A 16,493-nucleotide genomic window follows, 5' to 3' on the forward strand; every position below is an offset into this window, starting at 1 on the left:
ATACTTCTTTTTGTACCAGATAGTTTGATCTACAATGTTTTGAGTACTTCGAAATGTTTGTAAATAAGCTGGATGTTATTAAAATCTAAATTTATTACAACAAAGAGGGTATAGGACGGATGCGCGTGAGTTGAATTGAGGTTAAATGAGAAAGATGGATAACAATTGAAGTTATTTATTAAGCAGTTACACACGAGTTTCATTCTATTATTTAGTACAGAAGGAATTTACAATAGCGAACACTTGGCGAGGAGCTAGTGCACGGGCGACACGAAATGCCAAGATGAAATGTGTATATTCTTCCGATGCACGGCGTTTAATAACTTGTTGGAGCTGACGTTGTATCGGATCACGCGTTGCGGGCCTAAGCGGTGTTCGACTCTGCCAACCTCACGGCTGTTGGTGTTACCCTCCGCAAGGGAAAGCATTTTTGAGCGGAGAATATAGAAATCTAAGGCTTATGACCTGTCGTTCCTTCTCTGTTGCATCAAATTTTATCTTCCTAGAACAGTGAGTTTTTCACAACTCTTTAAAGATGGCCACAAAAAGTATTTTTGTAAATCATAAAAAAATATAAAAATACGACCTCTGTTGGATACTGTTAGTCCCATTCTTCTCTTAATATTTGCAAGTTACCTACGCATTACGCATTACTTGCGCATTACGTGTCATAGATTAAAGATATATTTTGTGTATCGGCGAATAGATACGACGGGTACTGGTTGTTTAACTAAAGCTGGCGGGTTCGCAAAACTCACACAAACGCATTTAAAATCTACAGGGTGTTGATTTTAACCAAATGTGCTATTTTTATTATTTGTCAATAAGTGTGTATACATATTTTCTCCAATATAATTTGTATTGTGCATTTTAATTACACTGTATAAATTATTATTGTTCCGGACGCGCAGGCTGAAGAACAAGACCGCCGAGAATTATAATATTATGTGTTTAATAAAGACATTAATTAGTATATGGCCTCGATATATGTAATAAAGTCAAGTGCTGAATCTCAAGTTGTTTCAAAAGAGAATTTAATTTATAAAATGTTGGATATTAATTTTGTATTATATGTTTATTTATATGCATTCTTTGTTGCGCGCCACGTGGCAAAGTGTTGACTAAACCCGCGCGCGGGCAGACGACGCTATTTACGTGACCGGCCGTCGGACAGAGTGAGAGTGGGGGAGACCGAGCGAATGGTCGCCCGTACCCCCACTCCCCGGCGGCGGCTCGCGTACACGGCGGTGGCCGCGCGTTCGGGCTTCGGACAGTGCACTGCGGGTGCTTTTTATTTATTTATTTATTTATTTATTCACACTCTTTATCAAAATACAATTCCATATTCACTTTTTTTAATGGGTACATTTCAAATAAACGATCAGTTCGCTCAAGACACTTAACTCGTGTGTTTCATTCTACGCCTCCGCGCCCTCCGCTTCCCGCTGGACTTCGTGCTTCGCTGCTGGCTTCCGCCTTGACTGCGCTCGCCTTTTTGCACCAACAGGACCCGTTGGAAAGCTCTTTCCCGGGCTACTGAGGTTGACTTAGCGGTCAGTGCGCCGGGCTCCCAGGACTCGTCCCAGTCCTCGACATTTAATATAATATCTAGATTTTTTGAATTAATATTCTGAACATTAAAAATGTTTTTGTGTAAGTTTTGCGAAAGCGCCAGTACTAGATAATCGACCTCATAATTTGAGTAGGTAAATGAAAACACATATTTATAAACCAGTGTTTTTAATCCATAACTTAATACATACTATTATATTTTTACTTTTAAGAATCGCATCGAAATTCAGACGAACGGAGAAGCATCCAGTGTATATTTTATTGCCATATCATTAGCAACTAACAAAGAAATATCTGTCTATGTCACGCTCATAAGCGCGTGTGAGCGCGAGAAAGACAGATTATTTTCATAGTGCGTATGCCGTGCGATGTCATACCATGAGCTTATTCACAGATACTACACAATGCGTTTGTGTAAGTATTGTGAACGCGCCAGCTTTAAAAAATCCACCAGTACGGCATGGGCGAATGAAATGTTTTATCTTTCAAATCACACTTAGCTGCTTTGTCAACAGGAAAATGGGCGATGTTCTGCGATTAGGAACGCTGGTATTGCAAAAAATACGTATTCCAGTTACGTTTGAATTTTTGAACGGGAAAGAAGCGTAAATCGGCGACTAAATTTTGTTTCTGTTGCATCGGACTTTTTTTTAGTTTCTGCTTCCTACTAAATTTCTCCCCAAAATGGAGGATAGACATGCTGTGATTAACGAAAATGATTGGGGCGTATTAGCTCTTAGAAAAGCTGCGAACTCAATTGCCCACATGATCGTTGGCTTAGTAGTATTTTTTATAGTTCGGTTTGCAGCCGCATCATTTTTACAAATCGGTGATTTTCAGCTTCACATAATGTTCTCCGTCTGTGGTGTAAGTAAGCAAATGTGATTATTTATTTCTGTGCTGGTATTTTGAATCTTCTCTATCCCCTAGAGAGTGGTTAATTTGGGGATTTTTGTTTTTTTACATGCATTTGAACTTTGCTTCATTTATGGCCACACTGATGATTAAACGTCAAACCAATAGCTCAATCATAAATAACTATCGACGTGCTAATAAGCGACGTAATAACAATTCCTCACCATGGTTGTTTATCGTATTCGAGATCACAATGGAACATCCGTGAACACCCAGTATTAAATTTCAAAATATTTCCGTTTCGCGACGTATAATCCTGCTGCACAATCACACATTTGAATTTCATCGGTATAAATAAGGGAAATATTCCAAAACTGCTATTTTTATTTATTTATTTATTATTAATCATGCTATTCATTGTATTCAGCCGGCGGTTGGCAAGCCAAATGTCAAGAAAAGCAATCGCCATAGTAATTGTAATTTAATTTTTACTTTTTTGTATTAGATACTCCTTACTATTTTGCAAATGCAATTATATTGTATTCTTTTTCATAGTAAACGCCGATTTTTCGCCAATGAACTGTATTTATCTTCGAGGAAAACAAAAAACAAACCGACACGAGCGTTGACTAAGGAGATTACACACGCGTTGACTTTTATGATCGCGATAAGCTTAAGCATGTTCATTATTGTTCATTGTGATCGCTCAAATGCTTGGCATGTTTTTAAGCACGTCCATAGTTATTTGTGATTGAGCTACAGTACGAACACGTAAAACTAAATATGAACATTTTAATTTAGACCATTATTGCTACCTTAAGCATTACCCAAAACACTGATCATTTGAATTTATCAAACCGAATTCTTTTTTTTTGCGTTTTTTAAACAGTTTTATATACCACTTGACGTTTAATCATCAGTGTGGCCTTTTTATAAAGTAAAGTGTCGTCGCATTCAAAACATTAAAATCCCCAAATTAACCGCTCTCTAGGGGGTAGAGAAGATTCAGAATACCACCCCTGGTATTTTATATTAAATAAAAATTAAACACAAGTTTCAAGTCTACTGTCGTAGGGAAAAGCAACATTAAAAACAGAATAAATCTAAATAATAAATAGGTAAGTACTCTAAATTTGTTGCAACAGAGAAGGAAAACATTTTGAGCCGAATGTGGAAGTCTAGGCATTTACAAAGCTTATTACCTACATATATACATATACGACAATCTTTTGTATGGTAATCAAAAACACTCTATGGATATAAACATAAATTATAAACAGCAAACATGCGTAATATGTTCCCAAATATACATAACATGATTTCAGAAGATTTCAATTGTATATATATACGTACCAACTTGTAAAAACAATTATACCACGAATTCATTCATTAGACGTACCCGTAGGAATTATAATGAAGTCAGTATCGATGTAGACATTTTTAACTGCGCGTTGCATTTGTACAGAAAATTTCTTCATGGAGTTTATTATTTGAGATAGTTGCTGAATGTACATCTTGAGTGGTTTGTGCTATGTATATGTGCCGCATGTAATGTATATGTTTGTGTATGTTTATAAGTGCGTTCATGTGTGTGTGCGTGGATGGCTCGGGGTGTGCATTCGGTATTTTTATTTATTACCAATGATAACCTTCATGGAGAACGCAAATGTTAACAACTATTCTTTTTCTCATTGGAGTTTCTTATTTATTTATTTTTTTTGTCACATTTAGTGTTTAAATCTTTTGCATAATTTATGAAAACTTTGTTGGTCTTTTTGTGTTAGAAAATCGTTGTTTTTAATTATTTTCATGTGTGACTATATGTTTTCTGAATAAAATAAAATAAAGAGTGTTAGTTTTCGGTCCATATTGAATTTTATTTTATTAGTACCTACCTGTAGTGTATGAATTTTTTTTTTTTTATTTAAGAAAAATAATCGGCACATTATTTTTAAAATGCATTTAATGTCACCTCTTGGTAAAGTGGTTAGTGCATTTGGCTACCGTGCATGAGTTTATTATGAAACTTTTTTATGTATGATTGTATGTTTTCTGAATACATTTTTAAAAAATATTTTTTTTATTATTTGATATATAATATACTATAATAGTAATAATTTTATTACAATTAATATGACTTTTTTTCCCTAAGCTATTCCATATTCGGTACATCTTTATTACTTTCCTACAAACATTTGGGCATGTCTGCTAAAAATATTGTTAATCGTGTTACCTTTTTTTTTTTAGTACCAACTACTCATGGTGGAGGCGATTCTATCCTTTAATAGGGATGGTCCATTGGGTGTAAGAATTAGCCGAAATAATACGAGGTTAATACATCTCGTTTTAGCTACATTAGGGGTCATTTCATCCCTTACGGGAGCCATCTTGGGTCTCAGGGCTCATGGGGCCAAGTTTGATACTGCGCATGGAATTTGTGGTAAGAAAAATCATTACAAATCTGTCAAATAGGTGAAAGTCCTGAAAAAGGAAATCGAATGAAGAGGACTTGAAGTCTCGGGTTCAATTCCCGGGGATGTCGATAAGGAGTATTTTATTTAAACCTTTAAGTGCCATTTTTTTCTACCTATACAGGGTGTTCTTTTTAATCCCTGTCACATCCGAAAACCACGATGATCGATATGGGCAAGAAGACATATTAGCATATTTAAAAAAAAATTTAGAACAAACAAAAATGTAAAAATAAAATATTTAAAAAAAACAAATGGTTGCTTACTTCTGCAAGGGAGAAGTGAGGGTAGCGCGGCGCAGTAATCGGACTCCCCTCTTCCCCATTCTCGTTTCACCCCTGCAGAAGTAATCAACCATTTGCTTTTTTAAATATTTTATTTTTTAAATTTTATTGGTTCTAAAAAAAAAAATTAATTTGCCAATATGTCTTCTTGCTCATACTGATTATCGTGGTTTCGGATGTGACATGGTTTAAAGAACACCCTGTTTATTATTTAAAATGCCTTGTTTTTATTGTCATTCACCCTTATCTCGAAAAATGCATCTCTTCCAAAATCACCAAATTTTAAAAATTCTTTGGGTGTTTTCTTAAAAAAACTTGTACATGAATAATAAAATAAAAAGAAAATTATGGAAATATATATTGTAAATATTGTGCATTTTGTTTATTGCATTGCGTATCCGGTGGTAAGTATGTGAATTAGGTCAAGGTTATATCGTCATTTTCTCAGTCCGGTACTTGTTTCATTATTCATTAAATTATTAAAAAATCATTAAAAAATTGCATTACGCGGTGTGAGCGCACCGCAATGTCACTCCCACTTACACATTCTTCACAACTATTTACGTATTCCGACATTTTGGGTTAAATTGTAATTTTCTGTATCTTTTTATATATTATTTAGTAATAATATAAAATTTGAACCTTATGTAATACGTAGAAAGTAAAAAAATAACGAAGCGTTCAAGCGACCTTCCTCGCCGCGCGCTAAACAGCAACTGATTTCGCGTCGGCACTATAACGGTTAAATATAGCAATATAATGGGCCTGCCTCACACTCGACGAGTGGCATGGGAAGTAGCGAGGAAAGGAGGCAGAGACGTAGTGTGGCAACATTACTCGTCATGCCGCACGTCATGCTCCTCATCGTGCCCACTGCTCCCTATTTTGTCGGTTTTTGAGCGCGAGTCAAAGGACCGGCAATATTAGTGCGATTCGGTAGCCACATAATCGCGGGGTCGCAGTACGCATCGAGCGCTCATACAAGATGCACGCGTCATTTTCGAATGATGTATATTTCTTTGTGTGCCATTTTTTTAATTTTTGTTTATTTTTTTACAATATACATGAGAGGTAAAACAAAGTATTAAAAAAAATTAAGGATAATTACATAGCAATAAAATACATATTAACAGTAAAAATAGTAAACAAAAATCCCACAAAGGCATGGCATGTTCGTGAGTATACAAGAAATGATTATGAATTTTTGCTACCGTAATAAATAGACAGGTACAGTATTTTTGTGTTATATAAGAAAGAGAAAAGAAAATATTCTGTAAAATATTTTAAGGTACTTGATTATTTTATAGTAATTAAAAGAGGAAATAAAAAACATTAAAATATTCAATTATTCCATATTAATATACATTGATATAATTAGGTGTACTAAAAATGTATAGCGCGCACGCTGCCACAGTTTCATCGTCCATTATCTAGCAAAGACAAATGACAAGTGCGATTAATTGCGCGAGTAGAGCAGTGTGTGGGCGGAGAGGGCAGCATCGGGCGAGAGGGCGAGAGGGCGGCAGCGCGAGGAGCATGAGCAGCGCAAGGAGCATAGTGTGGCGGGGCTATAACGCTGAAGCGAAGAAATGTTGTAAGGGCCTCAAGCTTAAGAGCAAACGCGGTCTGACTTTTCTTCATATAAAAGGAATTCTCGTATTTTCTCCCTGGATGATGGCACTAGAGCAGTGATTTTTTTACGTAGTATAGATAATTATTATTGGCGTGTTTCTGCTGTTTTCCTTTTTCGACGAATTGTTTCTTATGGGAGCTAGGATCAACCAAAAACCCAAAAAAGCGCCCAGTTTTATCTGCCGTCTTTTGACGTACGGTATGCAAATATGTTAAATAATTTTGAATAACTTAAAAGGTACCAACAAAGAAAACATTATTCCGGTACATTCTTCCAGGGTTCCGGTTCTATTTCGCACACAGAACTGTATTCTTCTTTCGCTGGACACGGAAATTTTCACTATAAGTGGTGTTTTATCTATTTTCAGGCCTCGTTGCTCTGATTTGCTCTCTCATCACCAGCGTAGGCGGCATACTGACATTCTTCAGCTCCCAGCTACGCGACAAAATAAACCCATCCGTAATCAAAACCCTCCACATCGCCTGCGGGTCCGTCGCCGTCACAATGGGCCTAGTTACCCTGTGTTTGGGTATAAACAAGCCCTTCCTTGTTGTGATACTGTTTGGACAAGAAACTGCAACATGCCTCATTATATTTATAGTATTGGCTCTCCTGTACACTTTAATAATGCCTATGATTAGTCTTAAGCGGCAGGTTAATAATATGAGAGCAACTATCCTTTAGAATATAAACATAAATATAAGATAAATTATATAACTACCAGCTGGTAACCAATTAATCGCCCCGCCCTTTCAGGCCTCACAATGTATATATTATTGTTCGGAGCGATCGAAATGTAATAAAGAAAAATCTGACTATCGAAATAATGCTGCTTAAACCAGACAAAATATTCAGATATATCAAATATCGACATAAAAGGTTAGATTAATGAGCAACCCCTAGAATAATAATTCTCTAGAGAAGCCCTTAAGCTCTTTTGCAGAACAAAGGCGTTTCAAATTTTTGGTTTGATTTTTCTTTGGTTTAACAACAAACGTGTAACGGAAGGTTTCGATTAGCGCTTGCAATCTCAACTCAAGTACCTACGGCATGTTGTATTGCTGTAATACTATAATCTGTAGCTAACGTTATGCTCAATGATTGTAGAATTGTTTTTCTCAGTATGGGCGGTAGAACGTTATTACTCTGAGGATTACTATTAGGTTATTACTATTAGGTGTACCCACGGTGTACCCATAAGTAATCAATTATTTTTAGTGTAGAATGTTTTCTTCAGTCTAGCTCAGAGCGTGAACATGTAAAGATGTGTTGTATACGCAATATTGGAATCCGTGGTCTTGTGACTCGTGACAAGTATTTTTTTTTTAATTTTCTTTTTTTTTTAAAAAAAGGAGTAATATTGTAACATGATAATGCCCGGCCGCATGCAACAAGATGAATCCAAGAAAAAATAAGGCAGCTAAACTGGGAGGTTTTACCGCATCCCCCATATCCTAGACATAGCACCATCCGATTTTTAATTATTCCGGTCCATGGAACATTACCTGAAGAATAAAAAAAAATTAAATCTCCATGATGTTCGAACTCACCTAGAAGCATATTTTTCTTCAAAGGATATTTAGTTTTATAAAAATGAAATTAAAAGTCTACCAACAAGATGGCAAAAGGTCCCAGATAACAATGGAGAGTATATATTCGATTAAAAATAAAATTAAATGTATTTAAATTATTTTTTTGTTGCCACTTAAATAATTTATTACTTATGGGTACACCTAATATTAGGAGGAAACTAATCGTAATAAAGAAGAATCCGTCATTCAAAATAAAGTTACTTCTTCTTTCTCTTCCTCAGCCTATTTCTTCCACCCCTGGGGCGGTAGAGAGCAATTAATTTGCAGATTTTATTTTTTTTATTTGCTTCGTATAATGGCCACACTGATTATTAAACGTCAAACAAATACGAACACGTGCAACTAAATATTTTTCTTCTCTTCTTCTTCTTTAACTTCTCTAATCACGCTGAAAGTATGCAGTACTATGGAATAAACTCACTTAAATATCGAAAAATAATGCAAGACCAGTTACTTTTATTCAAATTAATAAATAATAAAACTGATTCTCCTAGCCTACTTGAAAGACTTCCATTCCGTGTGCCATCTAGACCGACAAGACAAAATCTTCTGTTTTACACGGAAAACGCGTCAACAAACTATTTTCAATAATCTACAATACCTAGAATATGCGACCTATTTAACAATATATTTAACGAGACTGATATTTTTTGTGACAATGCATGTAAATTTAAGTAAAAAATTATAGAAATTTTGAGAGAAACCGATTTTTAACTTTATTATTATATACATCTTTTTTCGTTTCGTTTCTTCTACATTTATAATATTGAACATAATTTAAATTATTGTATTAAGTGTAAACAATTTTTTTGGTGTGTGCATGAGTGTCTTACACTAATATACAAAGAAATTGGCAATATTTGTGTACATGCTGTTTGTTTACCTAAAAAAATAAATAAATAAATATGAAAATATTCATTTAGACCACATTATAGCATTACCCAAAACACTTAATTAGGTTGAATTGACCAAATCGTATAAATTTTTTTCGGCTTTTGAAGTAGTTTTATAAACCATTTGTCGTGTAATCAATGTAAAGTGTGGCCATTATATAAAGCTAATTTGTGGGTATTTATTATATATTTTAAATCTGGAAATAGGCACACATAAACATATTCTTATGTGTGCTCTAGTAATAATACTGAATATACGTGTATCTCATTTGTGAATAATTTAATATGTATTATGTCTGAATTTTAAGTTTGAAAAACTATCAAAGTGGATAAAAATGATTTATTTAAGTAAATGATATTTATGACAAAAATAACTTTAAAAAATACATAATTTACTGCCTTAGAACGGGGAAGCTATCCCTAGTTAGGCAGTTAAGATTCATCAGAAGTAACAAGATATGTATTAATACTTTCACTACTGAATTAACCTATTGTATAAATAATTTAATGTAAACTGCTGTAATAACTATGTAAATCTGTAACAATTAAATAATTTAAAAAAAGAAAATCTTAAAATGAATCACTCTCTAGGGGGTAGAGAAGATCCAGAATACCACCCCTGAACAAAGGCTTCCTCCATGTCGCCTTGTCCGGAACATACTCAGCATTGCCAACCCTACCGATTTCGGGCGAAATCTACCGATCTATCCAATTTGATAGAAATTCCACCGATTTTTAAACATTTCCGTTTTTCCAAAGATTTTTTTTCACCATTTATTTGATTTCAGTATAGATAATCCATTTATAAATAAATAAACCCAAAACACGCTTTTTCGTTTTTGTTGAAAAAGCTACTTTTTCTGTCATCTGTTTATTATTATGAATGCTACTTATCCTTCGGTCGAATATAATACATACGTTGGTCGGTCAGTATTGGCAAATAGTGATTACCGGTTATTTTTAAAGTTGATTAATTAAAATTATGCTATTTCTCTTCATAATTTCATAGTTTCTTTTTTATTAAATGGAATGTCAGCAGATCACTTACTAACAATGAAACGTTTTTGTCACCTGTAACTATTTTCCGCTTAATAACCCCTTTCAGCGATAAGTAGTTATTATTTCATCATTAAACTCAAAATACAATAAACGTAAATTATTTTGTTATCTCACTATAAATCGAATCCGGAACTCTCCGTGTAACAGGCAAGCGTCATCCATTAGTCCGTGGGTCGCCGTTTGCTTTGATTTAAAAAAATCCACTTGCGTGTTTACCAAATTTTTTAATGAAAAAAGGTAGGGAAATTTTAATACATCTCCCCCTTCCCCCCACCATCTCCGCCCCCAGGGCAATTAAACTATCGAATTTATTTTTCTGTGTACCGATTTTCGCGTGATGGAGGTTGGCAACGCAATACTACGCAATACTAAACCCAGGTCACACCTAGGTCACACCCAGGCCACACCCAGGTCATACCCAGGTCACACCCAGATCACACCCACGTCACACCCACGTAACACCCAGGTCACGCCGACATGCTGGTCTAGGTCACCTCTGTTGTGCCCGCCCTGCATTTGTTGTTCGAGGTGTCCAAGTCACCAGGCTTTTTGTCATGAATCTTGATGTCACAACTATCAATGCCAAAAATGACGCGTTTTTCTAATGACTTTTTTTTTTATATTTTCTTTTTTTAAGTTATAGTTAATATGAAAACATTCCTCCACAATATCCATATTGATTTGAAAATACAGTTAATTATTGTAAATCCGTTTCATATAATATTTTTTATCGGTATTCGTAGTACCGAAGTGATATTTCCCTATTGGAATAACTAACGACCGATTTCATTACTTAATTTTAAAATCAAATATATTTGAAATAAGGATTAAGAATTCAAAATCATATTTGATATATGGTTATTTAAGGTATCTTAATTCTTGAAGATTTCGGAATAATAAATTAGTATTATTTATCGAATGTAATACTACAGAATGCAGAACGAACCGTGAGCATTTTGCTGTGTTTAAAATAAATTTATGGAAATCTGAATTCATTTGCATTTAATAAAATACCTTGTTGAGGTCTCATCCTCGATAACAATATGAATTATTTTAATGTTTATCGCGTTGGATTATTTACTAATGTGATAAAGTGATAAGCAGATAAAAAAATATTTCACCAGATTTTACCAGTCAAAATAATGTATGTGTATGAGGATATAATAAGAAAACTTCTAAATCTCCACCAAAAACGGAAAAAGAGTTATGGATGCCAAAATAAACTGGACATAAAAATCTACCTACCTTCAAAACTGTCTCTCTAAATCTTACAAAAACCGATTTCAATTACACTTGACACTCTTGAAAACGCAAACTTAGCATTCTCCATTGAGTTGGTGAAGCGTAATAATTATAATTCTCCCAATCAGCCAATCACACACTAGTATTTCTTCGGAAGTGGGTTGTGATTTTTTGAGAGCGAAGTTTTAGTTGAAATATAATAAAATTAAGGTGTTACTAGTACAAAAAAGTTGCAGTCAATAAATAAAAATATCCATCCTACCACATTTATAAATTAAATGGCTAAAAATGTGCTTAGAAACTTGAAAAATAATAAAATAATTATTGCTATAATAAAGAGGTAAGAAACGGCAGTATTTTTTTTTTGTCAATGATATAATTAATACAGTTTGTCTTTTTTTTTCAAATAGAAATCAAAGCAAATCCCAAGTGTGGACATAATATGAATGCATATGAAGAACTTGTAGAACATTTGAATGTTCCACAAGTTCTTCGTGTTGAAAACAAAATATTGAAATTAGGCAACTCGGAAATCTACAAAATTAAAAAACCAATGTTTCCTTTAGTCCGCCCCTGTCTAGTTTTAAAGATCGTATCCATCTCACGTCACATCTCCCTATCTTTACAAAAACTACATGACAAAAGGACTTGGCTTATAAGCTCCATGTGTTTTGATTGAATATTTAGTAAACACTGTTAAAACAAAATAGGATAAGATTCATTGGTTACTTATACCTTGATAAAGAAGCTTGTTTAGCTTTGTAATTGGTCAGTATAAAAATAAGTGATTAAAAACAAAGTTGTTTTATAATTATTTTATTACTTTAACTTTACTTAAGAAAGTATATTTTTATTGTTTGTTTTATTTAAACAGTCCGTTTATACGATATTTTTTTTACTATTTTTAATTCTACTCCTTACTTTTTTATACCTTTTTATTTTTTTATTAATTGATTGCATTGTTAAATACATATTTTAAAAACCTGTCCTGATAAATGGTGTCTAACATTTTATTTTTAAATAAACTTATTCTTCCATAAATAACCTTTTTTGCTATCCATCCTTATATAAACAAACCCTTACGTATTTTCAGAAGATTATTGAACAAAATATTTTTTTATTACACTAGGAATTACCTATTACCCACTCAATAGTAGGTATTTAAAAGTAGGTATGCCGATGCATGCAGCTTTGTTAGTTATGATTATATTATTATTATTATAAGTAGTTGGATAATTTAAATAGCACTATTTTTGTGAAAATCACCTTAAGGGCGCTAAATACGAGTATGTCTTTGAGTTCCCGATACGAAATAAAAATGGCGTTTGTTTAAAGTATAAAGCAAATTTAGATATATCCATCTAGTACTAAGCAAAATTAGAAATGCTCTTTCTCTTGATTATGCAAAATTTTATTTCTACTCATTTTTGAAGCATAACTAGCAATATCCGTTTATAAGCCGTTCATTAAAAGAAAAATTCAATTATTTTATATCTTTTTCCTATTGCACTTCTTTTTAAGTCTTTTTTATTATAAATCCATGTTTTCCAAAACATTTTCTCTTGCGTTTTAAAATAATGAATATTGCGCGTAGCATATTAAGTTAAAATATCAAGTTAATTCACAATAGGTATTTGAACATTAATTTTTACTAAATGGAAGTTCGAGTATAGTTATGTAAAAAAAAACATTCTTTTAGCGGCCCTTTTTGGGCCTACAACATAGGTAAACCATTATTAGTCTATTACTTTAAATATAGTTTCTATGCAGGTGCGCTTTATTTTATGTCAGTATGTGAATATTGAATAACTTTTTAAAAATAATAAATTTCTTTATATGAGGTATTTTTATTTAATTAGGCCCTTTGCAATTTATTTGAACTAGTTTTTTAATAGGTACAACGTCAATCAAGTGGCCGCCTTTATTGGCCAAAGCAAAATGTGATCTTTTTGCTGCGTTTTCCGTGACTTTTTGAAGTATCTCGGGCGGTATAACGATGATTTCGGCACAAATGTTTATGTTTACCTTGAACTCTCAATTGTCCGAGGCTTGCTGGCGTACACGTTGTTTTCCAAGTCCTCACAAAAAGAAGAAGGGGTCAAATCTGGAGATCTGGGTGGCCAGTCAACGTCGCCTTTTTTTGACATCACACGTCCAGGAAATTTCCGATGCAGAAACTGCATTGTTCCAGAAGCCACTACCAGAAATTTAACCCAAGAAACTAGGACCTCAAGAATAGTAGCGTCAACTACTACACAACGAGGGGGACTTATCTCCACTCCTTATTCAGGACTTTTACCTGAGAGCAGCCATCGAGTCGAAAACACTCTTCCAGGGTTCTGGGTCTATTTCACAAACATAGCTGTATTAATCATCCGCCTGGACACAAAACAACACTGATAAGTAATATTTTTATCTATTTTCAGGTCTCATCGCTCTGATTTGGTCACTCATCGCCAGCTTAGGCGGCATACTGACATTCTTCAGCTCCCAGCTACGCGACAAAATAAACCCATACGTTACCAAAACTTTTCACATCATCTGTGGATCCTTCGCCGTCGCAACGGGCCTGCTCACCCTGTGTTTGGGTATAAACAAGCCCTACCTTGTTGTGATCCTGTTTGGACAAGAAACAGCCACGTGCCTGATTATATTTATTGCACTGGTTCTCCTGTACACTTTGATTATGCCTATGATTAGTCTGAAGCGACGGTTATAACATGAGAGCAACTGTTCATTAGAAAATATTTACCAATCAAAATATAATTATATACTAGCGGGTAACATTCGAAATACTAGAAAATTCAGCCCTACGGGCCCACAGTTTATTTTTAGTAAAAATGAATCTGTCATTCAAAATATTGCTACTTCTTCCTCCACAACCTGTTTTCGTCCACTCCTGGACAAAGGCCTCCTCGATTCGCCTCCATGTCGCCCTGTCCTGTAGAGACTGCATTCAGGTCACACCGTTAAAATAAACATACAATTATTATTTCTGTTAAAACATTTTTGAATTTTTTTGACGCTGTCTCCACAAAATTTTAAAAGTTCTGTTGTACATAACACTGTAATTTTCGCAAAAAATAATCACGAAATTCAGGAAAATTAAAAAATTACGTTGTATGACTAACAGGGATCATGTGGGTCGAATAGATTGAAGTTTGGGTAGATAAACCATGAGGTTGTTTATATCATTTCGTTTTCAATGATAATCGGGAAATATGTACCTTGATAATATTTGAGTTGGTTTTTATGGTTTAATTTTTTTTTGCTTTGGAGGGCATTTCGAACATTGGTTTGTATGTTCATGTTCCTGTACCTGAGACAGCGTCGGGATGTATTAATTCATATTCCAATATACAAGACGAACCCTGGAATCAAGTTGTGGTCCCGTAGCTAGTGTCTCGGACTCCCAGATGAAAGGTTCGTGGTTCGAACCCCAGTCTACCCCAACTCGATTCCCGTTTTCTAATAGTGAGTTTTCTAGAACTTGTCGAAAATGGCCCTCAAAATGAAATATTGGTGTAAATGATAAAAACGCTGATATTTTTTATTTTTTTAAAAAACCTGCCGGAGGTTATACCTGCTGGAAGGGTTACCGCTATACTGAACAACATCGCTCAGGGGTGCTATTCTGAACCACTCTCGCGGCACGAGAAAGTATTTTTTTAAATTTACATACATAATACACGAGATAATAAATATTTTTTTGGTGTGTGCCAGAGTGTCTTACACGAATATGCAAAGAAATTGTCAATATTTGTGTACATACTGTTTGTTTACCCAATAATAAAAAATAAAAAACATTAATACGGCCGCGAGAGCGTTTGGAATACTACCCCTGGATGTTGATTTGTTCCATGTATCCGAAGGGGTTTTCCGGAGCGGGATTCTCTACTATTTTGACAAGAGTCGATTCTTGATTTTTTAAAAATAATATGTATGTCTTTAATTTATGTTTGTAATGTATATTTTAATTGAAATAAATCAATTGAATTGAAATTTGAAAAAAAAAACTGCTAGTCAGAAATGACAAAACTGTGTGTTTTAAAATGAGAATCAAGTTGTGGTACGCAATTCCATTAGGTACCTATTCTACCACGGGAAGCTAACCCGGTTTTAGTTTTTCTTATATACTTAGATAAATATATCTAAGTATATAAGTTTTTAAATTATGTCGGAGTTTATTTTCAATCTTTATAAACGTGTAATTGCCACCATCATCACCATTCCTTTATCAGCACCGAATGCTGTATAGGGCAATGAACTAAAACTCTAATCGCAGAGTATCTCAATAATTTGCAACATGAAGACATTATAACCTGTCTTACGCTTCTATATCAAGTACCTACCAATCCAGGGACTGTGAAATATTGCAGTGTAAAAACAATAGGTATTTCAGTTTTAGGCTATCATTAACGGAAGAAAATAAAACCTCGTACTCGGTAAAAACTAAAATTATCACGAGTTGAACGAAAATATTATTTACTAAAGCTACTCGTATGTAGGTGATTAATGTTATGAATTTAAAACTTTTACTATACCTGACCATTGGTATATTGATATATAATTTTCATACTCTAGTACTATTGTATTTAGTTGTTAGTATTTTACTTTAAATGCGCTAGAACAAAGTAAAACATTTCAAAGGGGTGAAAAAAATATCAAACAAAGAAAATACTAACTTCATAAGTTGATTTTCCGTTTGCTCTTGATTCGGGCTAACATTTTTCCTTATTAGTAAACCGAAACAATAACACGGAAGCCAATAATAAATTACCCACTTGGAGGAAGAGAACGTCTAGGTACAATGAGAACCACTACTACCTGGAGAGTGGCTAGCCAAGACATCGGTTGACAGGGGAACTACGGGACCCAAACCTAACTTGGGA

At 34.1% G+C, this 16,493-nt stretch overlaps 1 protein-coding gene across 2 annotated transcripts; it reads left to right on the forward strand.

The window, feature by feature from the left end:
* Nucleotides 1–2,009: 2,009 nt before the first annotated feature.
* LOC148275494 (uncharacterized) lies at nt 2,010–15,639 on the forward strand. 2 transcript variants are annotated; one of them, XM_088235622.1, is made up of 3 exons: nt 2,010–2,439; nt 4,675–4,867; nt 14,028–15,639. In XM_088235622.1, the coding sequence occupies exons 1-3, from the start codon at nt 2,257–2,259 to the stop codon at nt 14,318–14,320; spliced, it is 669 nt and encodes a 222-aa protein (XP_088091748.1). In that variant the 5' UTR covers nt 2,010–2,256; the 3' UTR covers nt 14,321–15,639. The 2 variants fall into 2 exon arrangements, with proteins under 2 accessions (XP_088091748.1, XP_088091747.1); XM_088235621.1 differs by lacking the exon at nt 14,028–15,639 and adding an exon at nt 7,183–9,835.
* Nucleotides 15,640–16,493: the final 854 nt, after the last annotated feature.

The sequence above is a fragment of the Micrasema longulum genome, unplaced genomic scaffold, assembly GCF_059751315.1.
Source record: "Micrasema longulum isolate JH-2025_06_02 unplaced genomic scaffold, ASM5975131v1 h1tg001412l, whole genome shotgun sequence".
Lineage (NCBI taxonomy): Eukaryota > Metazoa > Arthropoda > Insecta > Trichoptera > Brachycentridae > Micrasema > Micrasema longulum.